Here is a 10,840-nt window from a genome sequence, read left to right on the forward strand (position 1 = left end):
ATTTAGGGATGCAGGCAATGTATTCCTATGGGGAGAGAAGTCATTGAAAACTGTTTGATGAAAACACCTTTTAACTGTTAAGGATTAATGCCGCATGGTCAAGATTAGGCTTGCACAGATCGGGAGGACCTCAGGAATGTTCCTGAGGTCGAATTGTGCTTCTAACCCTAACTGTTCTCCCGTTGTCACCCAAAAGCACCTGCAATTTAGGGCCAGGCTTCATTATGGACCTACTTTTTTCATGGTCGGTGAGCTCAGACCGAGCAAGCTACGGTCTAAGGTCTAACGGGGCATCTCGTTGAATTCGGCACAGCCTAGAGATGATGGTAATGCCATTGCAGGCTCTGAGTGTCTTTAAGCACTGCACTTTGTCACTCCATCCTTGCTGTGTGTGTGTGTATGTGTGTGAGAGAGAGCTTTTCTTTGACATCTGTTGGAAGAAATGACACATATGAAGTTTTGAAAAGATCAGACCCTTTTAACCCTTTTCGAAACAGCACCTATGACACCATTTGAAGGCACTTCCGGTTGACACAGGAAGCTGAAAGTGAACACATATCCTCCTTTGACTTATTTACAGAGGGTTGAATGAGTGTGTGTTATTTCAGAAAATCACAGAAATCTCACAGAGCTCCGATACACACTTAAAAAAGATTTGTCTGAACATGCTGCAACTGGATCTGTAACATCTTTGAAGAAAAAAAACACCTTTTTATGAACATCACCAATTGTACATTGTATGATTTCTCTTAAATTGCAATGGATAAATGGTTGGTTCTTTTTTTCCTGACACCGTAGGTTCATGTCCTTTGACGTGAAGTGGTCAAATTAGCGCTGTATTTTCGTTTTTGCCCTTTAAGAGGTATTAGAAGACATGTTACCCATTGAACCACATCTATCGCAGGATAAATCCATGTTAAAGTTTACATAGCTGAATGATACATTTTACTTTATGGGTTGGTGATGGGTCTCCCTTTTCCATAATAGGGTCATATACTTACAAATATGAACACATGCAAAAATATCCATTTTACTGATTTACAGTTTGTATCAAGTGTGCATATGCCAGCCCACTCAGAATGAGTTTTTCCCCACAAAACGGCTTTATTAGATAAAAATACTCCAATTTCATCAGCTGTCCGGTCTCTGACGATCCCGCAGGTGAAGAAGCCAGATGTGGAGGACCTGGGCTGGCATGGTTACACGTGGTATGCAGTTGAGGCTGGTTGGATTTAATGCTAAATTCTCTAAAATGACATTGGAGACAGTTTATGGTAGAGAAATTAACATTAACTTCTATGGCAACAGCACTGGTGGATATTCCTGCAGTCAGCATGCCAATTGCACATTCCCTCAAACCTTGAGACATCTGTGGCATTGTGTTGTGTCAAAGCTGCACATTTTGACAGGCCTTTTGTTCCCAGCACAAGGTGCACCTGTGTAATGTCGATGCTGTTTAATCAGCTTCTTGATATGCCACACCTGTCAGGTGGATGATTTTCTTGGCAAAGAAGAAATACTAACAGGGATATAAACAAAATGTGAACATTTGAGTTCAGCTTTTAGTCAATTAAACATTTCTGGGATATTTTATTTCAGCTCATGAAACATAGGACCAACACTTTACATGTTGCATTTATAATTTAGTTCAGTCTAGTTTTTATCCCAAATGGTTCTGGACACTACAGCCCAGAAGTACTGACCTCAGACTTGTGTGAAGACAGATTTTCAGGATGTCTCCTGGTCTGATAATCAGCCCTGTAGCTGCCATTTTCCACCACAAATGTGGAAGGCTGATGCAATGGCTTGAGATGCAGCCCATACAAAAACCACCTCTAGCTTAAACAGACTGATTTTTAAATGGGGAATTTATTATTATGTTAATTAAAATGGACACAGGTGAGCAATCGACTTAAGACTAAATCCACATCAGACAATCATGAATCAGATTACTAGTGTAAAGATTCATTTTATTAAAAAGATACCGCCATTTACATTGAAAATGAAATAAAACCCTAAATCATTCTGCTTTTAGTACAGCTATGAGTACACTTCAATGCACTCGACTGGAGCTGATATATTGCCAAATATGTCAGAAAAGGAAAAAAAATTGCCATTAACACTGGCCAAAGGCTAACAAATTCAAAATGCACAGAAAGCTAAAAACATCACCACTGTAAAAAGAGCCATTGAAATGTACAGTTCGGGAATTTGTTGTACATACAGATGAAATAATAATGCCAAAGCCAGAGGATGAACACCAAGGGATAAATAAACTAAATGACAGGAGAAAGAAATCAAAATACATGGACAAAGGGGTTAAATGGCTTCAAGCCCTGAGGCAAATGGGGATAGGGGAACAGCAGGGCATGGAGCGGTTTCACCCCCATGGTCAGTCAGCATCGGGTATGGGGCTTTTCCTCTGGCTGGGAGACCTGGATCGGCTGAAACAAGGCAGGAAGGTAATTAGCATTTTCAGTGGAGCACGACCTTAAAAACAAAGCATGAACATTGGCGTAGCTATTTCATCAGCTGACTGCACCAGGCACTGCTCCTAATTCAAATAATCATTGTGTTTAGATACTGGGGGGAAAAAAACAAAAAAGGTAGAACCTGATAGTTGTACAAGCATCTGGTAATCACCATAACTAAAATAGCTAGTAATCTGGGATGCGACCTGGAGAAAGACATGTGGTGCAAAAGTGGGAAAACTAGTGTACAGACAGAGGCAACCCATTTTGAGTTGAATTTAAGTGTATCCAGTACCAAATGCATGAATAAAAGTCTTACTTCTGTGCCACATGAAAGAAAACATATGTAGGGCAGCATTTCCCAAATTCAGTCCTTGGGACCCCAAGGGGTACACATTTAGTTTTTTGCCTAACACTACACAGCTGATTCAAATGATCAAAGCTATGATGATTTTTAAAAATCACCTATGTTGTGATTGAGCAAAAAACTAAAACATGCACACCTTGGGGTCCCGAAGACCGGGATTGGGAAACCCTGGTGTAGGGGTATGAGGAGATCCTCAAATTTAATACCTCTTCTTCCTGGTCGTGGCCGAGCGGGACCTGGAGCGAGATCTGGAGACGCTCCGCGCCCTGGGGTGGGACACTGACCGGGAATGGGAGCGAGAACGGGAGCGACTGCAGAAGAAACAGCATTAGCGTCAGTGGGCAATGAGGGGTCCCTAAATTCTCAATTCAATACTGGTTGTAGGTCTGCACAATATGGCATGGACCAAATATTGCAATTTTACTTGCAATTATAGATCAAAACAGGTACTATTGGAATCACAGAAATAGAATGATCATTCTAATTTTAAAGGTTGGAATGCAGTTTAGTTTGGCATGATAACAAATGAAGGGAGGAAATGGTTGTGACAGTAGGAATCAAAGTGTTGGTCACTGATTCCCATGGGACCTTAATTAGATAAATGTACATGCAGACAGATTTTAGAATATTATTCACCCTTTCCTCAGATTAAGAACAATGCTGATATACTCCACCACTGGTCCCAGCCTGTATTAGAGCAAAAGTTTCCTAGCAAGATTCGCCCTCAATAAATTTTGCTAGCCATCTGGTCACTAGCAATTAGCATTAGGGGCCATTGTTTTTAGGCACATTTGGAGCTTGCTAAGACCACATCACTTGCTCTCTGCAAAACACTAGTTATACAAACAAATAGTATAATAGAACACTTGAATTTATATTAAGAAAAGTGGAAAGCTGCATCGATTTTGTTTGGGATAATCTGTTGACTGCATGCGTTTTGGTCAATGCATGCTGAGTGAATCTGCTGGAGTGACAGGGGGCGGGGAGTGGTGTGTGGGATTGGGAAGCAGCCAAAAGAGGAGAGAACTCCCAAGTCTAGCAAAAAAAATTGAAAGTAAAAAATACATTAAAATAATGTTAGACAGCCTAAACTCAAACATGAGCGCGCGATTTTAGAATGCATGGTTTTGAATTATAATGATGCCTATCAGGCTGACAGCTTTGACGCGCATCTCAACTAGAACGGGTCTCTATTTTCACTTTTTATCGCTTACGCTGAAGCCACACAAAACAATACGAATGTTACCATAATTTTTTTTTGAGCTCATTTGAATAGGAAGATAGTCAAGGCCTTACCATACATGCTAAGCTAGACCTATTCATCAATTTATGGAAACGATTGCCATCTGTAAAGATTGGAGATAATATCCTGCTAGCATAGTCACTACTCCGCCGGTCCTTTCCACCCAGCTTGCTTCACCTCCTGATGAGTTTTTCACTTACTTGGTACTTAAAATATATTGCAGCCTCTTGCAATATGGATATTGCACATCAATATCGCAATTTCGAGTCAAATTTGATTTAATCGTTCAGCCGTGACTGGTTTGGTTCTTTTTTTGTACTAGCACTTATTCCACTTCAAGCACTAGGCTAGGTTTCCATAAATGTGGCAGATTTGCTATTTTTTATATTGGCATTTTACTAGCAGTGGTGTTATAACATCAAACCAACTTCTTGCGAATAAAAGGCTGTGCGTAATGAAGTGCACACAAAGCATAACTTTCATTTCCCGAATAAAAAGCAAATGCTATGCATTTCCATCCCATTTTTAACTTGGTTTTGGCACAAAGTCTGTTTAAAACAGCAAATGTGCCCATTCTGGTATTGGCATGCACTCTAGCCAACAACTTGCAGATACAGTGCAGAGGGTAGGCTACATGATGAGATTACAGATAAGAGCAAGAATCTACATTTGTCAATTGGCAGCCAATCACCAATGATCCTCCATCTATTGCAAAGGAGCATCAAGCTCATCAGTGCACTTTTACCACACTGAAGTTCAATTTATTTAATCTGTAGCCCAATAAACTGTGCATGCTTTTTAAAGTCGTCGTGGGAGGACCACACCGCATAGCGTGACCGGTTATTCTATTAGTCGCAGAATCTAATCACCTACAAAAAAAAAACTATCCACCCTTGTCTAGCATATTTTGTTTCATCAACATTTTTAAACAACTTAACATTTCCACCAGGTCTGTCTTCAGTTTAACAGGTACTTGACTCAAATAGTTTGATGGAAACCTGGTTACTGCCATTTAAGAACCTGTCTCATTTCTAGTCAGAATGTAGATTGAGTTTACTTTAACCTGTGCAAAAGTTCTGTATTATTCTCCCAAGGAATAGATTTCACAACAAGGGAGATTTGCCATGATACAGTAGTCCATTCTTGAGTGCCATATTGGTTGGTTTACAACATTGATTAAAACCACCTTACAGGAAATTCACATAACACGATAATTTGGATAGCCAAGCAAGTGTCACCCTCGTGAGTGCTAACAAGCAGGCCTGGTAGTGCTAGGTATCAGCAGCCATTGCATAGTACTTGCATAAAGTTTAGCTTTCCCCAACTTGTCCTCGCCCTGCACACTTCACTGCCTTACATTGAAAACTCTATTAGTTCATCGCCCCCATCAGGTTGTGGCAAAGCCCTGTTTAGAGTGGGGCAGTTGCGACACGTTTGTTTAATTTCCAGAGAGACACTGGCTTTTCGAAACCGCAGTGTGTCGTCAGTAAAATGAAAAGCACGCATTTTCTTTACTTTGTACTCTTTTACCCCTTTTTTGTAGTTACAGTCTTGTCCCATCGCTGCAACTCCTGTATGGACTCCGGAGAGGCGAAGGTCGAGAGCCATGTGTCATCCGAAACACAACCCTGCCAAGCCACACTGCTTCTTGACACACAGCTTGCTTAATCTGGAAGCCAGCTGCACCAATGTGTCGGAGAAAACACTGTAGAACTGGCGACCTTGTCAACGTGCACACGCCTGGCCCACCACAGGAGTCGCTAGAGTGCGATGTGACAAGGACAGCCTGGCCGGCCAAACCCTCCCCTAACCCGGACGATTCTGGGCCAATTGTGCGCCACCTCATGGGTCTCCCGGTCACAGCCAGTTGCAATACAGCCCGAGATCGAACCCGGATCTGTAGTGACGCCTCAGGGCACAGCCTTAGACCGCTGCGCCATTCAGGAGGCCCTGCAATCATGCACTTTCGATCAATCATTACTTTCAGTAGCATCATCTGTCGCAGTAAGAACTAGACGACAGGCCTACCATGTTTAAAGACAACTTCATGACTGACTATCATTTACCTTACTGATCTGCGCACTGGAGTCCTGGACCGACGGACTGGGGTCCTGGATCTGCACACTGGACTTCTGGACTTGGAACGTGCGGGGGACCCAGATCTACCGTGCAAACACAATACCCTCTGTCATGTCATCTATTCAAAGCAGCTCTAGCCCCTATATGTAAACTAAGGGTTGGGATGGTAGCTACAAATTACACAAGTCTAAAAATATATATACAACAAACAGTCAAAAAATATAGTATATTCACCGATTTCAGCAGTAGATTAAATCTTACCTGCTTCTGCGCTTTGAGTATGATGGGGATCTATTACGCCTGTTAGAGGGAGATAAGGGAACTCATGAAGCTGATAATAGCAATTAAGAGAACTCTTAGGCCGCATTTACACTGGCAGCCCAATTCTAATATTTTGCCAAATTACCAGCAAAAGAGAAGACCAATTGGCAAAAATATCAGAATTGGGCTGCCTGTGTAAAAACAGCCTTATAATATCAGACACAGGTCCAAGGTCAGCTAGAATAATAAATAATCAAATAAAAACATTTCATAGGAGACTCCAAGTCTCTTCAAGTCAACTTGCAGGGGTCCTTTTGTGAAACAGAATCACTCACCGGTCACGGTCGTTGCTTCGGCTGCGTGAACGGTAACGCCTTCCCCTGGACCTTGAGCGAGATCGTGAGCGGGACCTGAGAGGAGGATCATTGATCAACATATAGTATATGTATGGTTGCTACACAAATGACATTATCTTGGAGCCACCATGTTGTTGAATGTCATTCAACGAAAGTGACATTCCAATTAACGGTGAAAGAAACATTCTGGAGTAGGCGGCCTCTACACTGTACCTGCTGCGGCGACGGCCTCCTCCCCTCTTGCTAAAGCGAGAGCAGTCATATGCATAATGGCCACTCTCGCCACATTGGTAGCAGCGGTCGTTGGGGTCGAAGTGCCGACGGCTGGGACGGCCGTAGCGTGACTTGCGAGACATGCCAGTTGACAACTCCACTCTTATGCGAGAACCACAGAGCACTCTGAAAAAGGACAGTGGATTAAGAATATATGGCATATATAGCCTGCTAGCCAGTGTCAGGTCTTGTGAAAGTGGTAAGGTCTGCAAAAAATGTAATATTGAAGACAGTGTTATAGATTAAGCCCTATGAATCCACGGAATAACGGGCTGCTGTATGCAATCTCACATGTACTCACTTGCCATCCATGCCCTTTGTCGCATCCTCAGCATCTCTGGGATCTTCGTACTCGACGAAGGCAAAGCCAGGAGGGTTCCTGGCCACCCAGACGCTGCGCAGAGGTCCATAGTAGCTGAACGCCCGCTCCAACTCCCCCTTAGCAGCCCCGTTGCCTAAGTCACCCACATAGACCTTGCAGTCAGTGTTGCGCGAGGAGCCACGTGATGACGAGTGGGACATCTTAAAATCTGAAACTAGATATGAAGGAGTGACATTGAGACCTTGTGTAACACCATACAGACCTTCAGGACTAGCATGGCCTGTTGCACTGGGTAGGAAATAATGACCAACTCATCATTTCATGAAAATATTTGCAATTTATCCAGCTGCTCATTATTTTACAGGAACAATTAAATAGTTTACGCACATGCTACAAGTGAGGCTGGCTAAAGGTTAGCTAGCCCAATAATGGATTAAAGAGCCTAACATTACTCCTAGTCCAAGGACCTTACATGTTGTGTTTAGAGGAAAATTGGCTATGGTAACCAACAACTCCATCTAAACGTATTGCGGCATTGTCCTATACTGAACGAAAATAAATGCAACTGAAACCAATAAATATGGCACTAATCTATGGATGTCACATGACTGGGAATACAGATATGCATGTTGGTCACATACACAGTGGGGCAAAAAAGTATTTAGTCAGCCACCAATTGTGCAAGTTCTCCCACTTTAAAAGACTAGATTGTTTCTGGTGTCCTTTGACAGCTCTTTGGTCTTGGCCATAGTGGAGTTTGGAGTGTGACTGTTTGAGGTTGTGGACAGGTGTCTTTTATACTGACAACAAGTTCAAACAGGTGCCATTAATACAGGCAACGAGTGGAGGACAGAGGAGCCTCTTAAAGGAGAAGTTACAGGTCTGTGAGAGCCAGAAATGTTGCTTGTTTGTAGGTGATCAAATACTTATTTTTCACCATAATTTGCAAATAAATAAATAAAAAATCCTACAATGTGAATTTCTGAATTTTTTCACCTCATTTTGTCCGTCATAGTTGAAGTGTACCTTTGATGAAAATTACAGACCTCATCTTTTTAAGTGGGAGAACTTGCACAATTGGTGGCTGACTAAATACTTTTTTGCCCCACTGTACCTTAAAAAAAAATAAGTTGGGGTGTGGAGCAGAAAACTAGTCATCTGGTGTGACCACCATTTGTCATCTTTGCATAAAGTTGATCAGGCTTTAGATTGTGGCCTGTTGAATGTCATCCAACTTCTCTTCAAAGGTTCTGCAAAGTTGCTGGATATCATCAGGAACTAGAATGTGCATTCTTACATGTTGATCCAGAGCAACAGGTGATGGCGGCGGATGAATCGCACGACACGACAATGGGTCTCAGGATCTATGCATTCAAATTGCCATCAAGAAAACTCAATTGTGTTTGTTGTCCTTGCTTAGGCTTGCGCATACCATAACCTCACCTCCACCATGAGGCACTCTGTTCACATCAGCAAACCGTTTGCCCACACACATGGTCTGCGGTTATGAGGCTGGTTGGATGGCCTTTGAATGACGACAACACTTTTGCCAGTTCTCCTGTTTTGTCAGAGTCCTGATTACATTCACATTGCTATGTTTCGAAAGGAATCTAGATTTTTTTTTAACATTCACTCAATACACTCTGGGTCTTTACAAAGTGCAGGCCAAGACATTCCATCAGAAAGTGGTATCAGACAGCTAGACATACCTACGTACATTTGGTAAGCAAATAAATTGCATTTAGTTAAAAGATGAGACAATAATTAATCAGAAGATACCTATAATCTTTATGTACATTTTAATAGTAACAGAATAAATACTAGAATAACTGCAGATTAAATATTACTAATTCAATTTACACCCAACGTAGGCTACTACACCTTTAAGAGCTAGAAATGATTTTATACCCCATGTTGTGATTCTCACACTATTCAAACCCCACAATCGAAAAATGCGTTTCTGAAGCTCTCTTAACATAAAGACATATTGCATACCAAATAATCTGAACTAAAAACGCCACAGTGGAATTTCTGTGCATCCTTGACAATCCCAATCAATAGCCAAAGACCGTTTCTTCTGCAACCCCCCACCTCTTCTCTCTTTTGTGGCATCAATGTGAGGATTTATGGCAGGGGACACGGTATTGCAATAGCCTCGTGTGTGGTGCAGGAATAATGACAAGCAAACCTGAGATGCTTCATGTTCACAATGCTCTAAAAAAGGCAACCGGGCAGAGGAATTCAAGCGAACCTAACCCAGACCACCTATCGAGATGGTTTTAGTTCGGTTCCGGGGCTCTTTTGAAAGGTCTGAGTTCCTTTGGAGTGTTCACTCTGCACACAAAAAATAACGGAACCGAGTTGACTGACAAAAACTGTCAGAGAGAACAAGTGTAAAAATGCCCTTAGTTAACGTTAGATAACAAACGCGTAAAGAATACCATGTCGGTCTCGAGACTAATGTACTTTTACCCAAATAACGTAGTTAACATTACCGTTGTTTGCTAACGTTACAAGTGGCAGTAGTTAACTAGCTATAGCAGCCGTTACCTAAGATGAGACCAATGCTCACAACTAGTTAGCTAGCAACAGTGCAGTGGGCAATACAGCACTTTGCGCGTAGAAGCTAGGCCGCACACCATTGCATGGTTTCACGCGGTTTTGTTCACCAAATAAGGCTATAACGTTACAAATGGGAGAAATATCACGATAAACACAAACTGGTTTGAAAACAAACCCTAAGCATTTGATTCTTGCCAAAATGTGATTTCAGACAGTTCGCCGAAAACGCAGCTTGGATCGATATACAATGGCTGCCATACTCACTTGATGCAGCTAGCTATGCTAACGTTAGCTACCCGCCTCCCCCGTTCAGCTAGTGAATGAACACCGTTTCCCAGTTGGCCTCAGTCAGCTGCAAATACTAGTAAAAAAAAAAGCGTGATTCATTTTACGAGTTCATAATTTGTGTTTAATGTTATGCTGTCTTCGTTTCCTTAGCATAGTAACAAGCCGGGCACTCACCTTTTCCACACTCCCCCCCTTTCCCGTATTGACCTAGCTAGCTGCTCGCACAAGGCAACAGCACGTTTAACATATAACCCAGGGAAGGAAGTACCGCCAACCAGAGAGCGAGTCTCTTTCGGTTTCATGGAGGAGGGATTTCCTGAATAGTAACATACCATTGGTTCCTACAAGCTACGATGCCGGGTGCGTGCACACGTAATCTTCTTCGTCGATGGGGTTTAAAACGGCGGTTAGCATCCAATGTTAATGGTGCATTACCGCCACCAACTGAACGGGGAATTGAATAAGAAAAGTTTTGAAAAAAACATTACGGAAAGGGGGAAAACGACATCATGTATCACAACCAGCCGTGATTGGGAGTCCCATAGGGTGGGTCACAATATGCCCCAGGGTCGTCCAGGTTTGACAGTAGGCTGTCATTGTGAATAAGAATTTGTTCTT

At 42.3% G+C, this 10,840-nt stretch overlaps 1 protein-coding gene across 3 annotated transcripts; it reads right to left on the bottom strand.

Annotated features, from left to right (window-relative positions):
- Nucleotides 1-1,948: 1,948 nt before the first annotated feature.
- LOC110537650 (serine/arginine-rich splicing factor 7) lies at nt 1,949-10,551 on the bottom strand. Of its 3 annotated transcripts, none has more exons than XR_005034986.1 (9): nt 10,397-10,537; nt 10,199-10,295; nt 7,352-7,586; nt 6,991-7,176; nt 6,757-6,831; nt 6,422-6,460; nt 6,148-6,243; nt 2,975-3,149; nt 1,949-2,444 (listed from the first exon to the last, which is right to left on the bottom strand). XR_005034986.1 is itself a non-coding variant. In XM_021623856.2 (9 exons), exons 3-9 carry the CDS (start codon nt 7,570-7,572, stop codon nt 2,393-2,395), a joined length of 774 nt encoding a protein of 257 aa, XP_021479531.2. In that variant the 5' UTR covers nt 7,573-7,586; nt 10,199-10,295; nt 10,397-10,534; the 3' UTR covers nt 1,950-2,392. The 3 variants fall into 3 exon arrangements, 2 of the variants coding, with proteins under 2 accessions (XP_021479531.2, XP_021479530.2); XM_021623856.2 differs by having other exon boundaries at nt 1,950-2,444; nt 3,045-3,149; nt 10,397-10,534; XM_021623855.2 differs by lacking the exon at nt 10,199-10,295 and having other exon boundaries at nt 1,950-2,444; nt 3,045-3,149; nt 10,397-10,551.
- Nucleotides 10,552-10,840: the final 289 nt, after the last annotated feature.

This window comes from Oncorhynchus mykiss, chromosome 12 (genome assembly GCF_013265735.2).
Source record: "Oncorhynchus mykiss isolate Arlee chromosome 12, USDA_OmykA_1.1, whole genome shotgun sequence".
Classification (NCBI taxonomy): Eukaryota; Metazoa; Chordata; class Actinopteri; order Salmoniformes; family Salmonidae; genus Oncorhynchus; species Oncorhynchus mykiss.

What these genes read in the sequence shown, in the direction of transcription:
- LOC110537650 (XM_021623855.2), bottom strand. Translation starts at nt 7,572, where the DNA reads ATGTCCCACTCGTCATCACGTGGCTCCTCGCGCAACACTGACTGCAAG. An exon ending in CGAAGCAACGACCGTGACCG is followed by an intron (nt 6,461 to 6,756) that starts GTGAGTGATTCT and finishes TCCCTCTAACAG; the next exon opens with GCGTAATAGATCCCCATCAT. An exon ending in TACTCAAAGCGCAGAAGCAG is followed by an intron (nt 6,244 to 6,421) that starts GTAAGATTTAAT and finishes TTTGCACGGTAG; the next exon opens with ATCTGGGTCCCCCGCACGTT.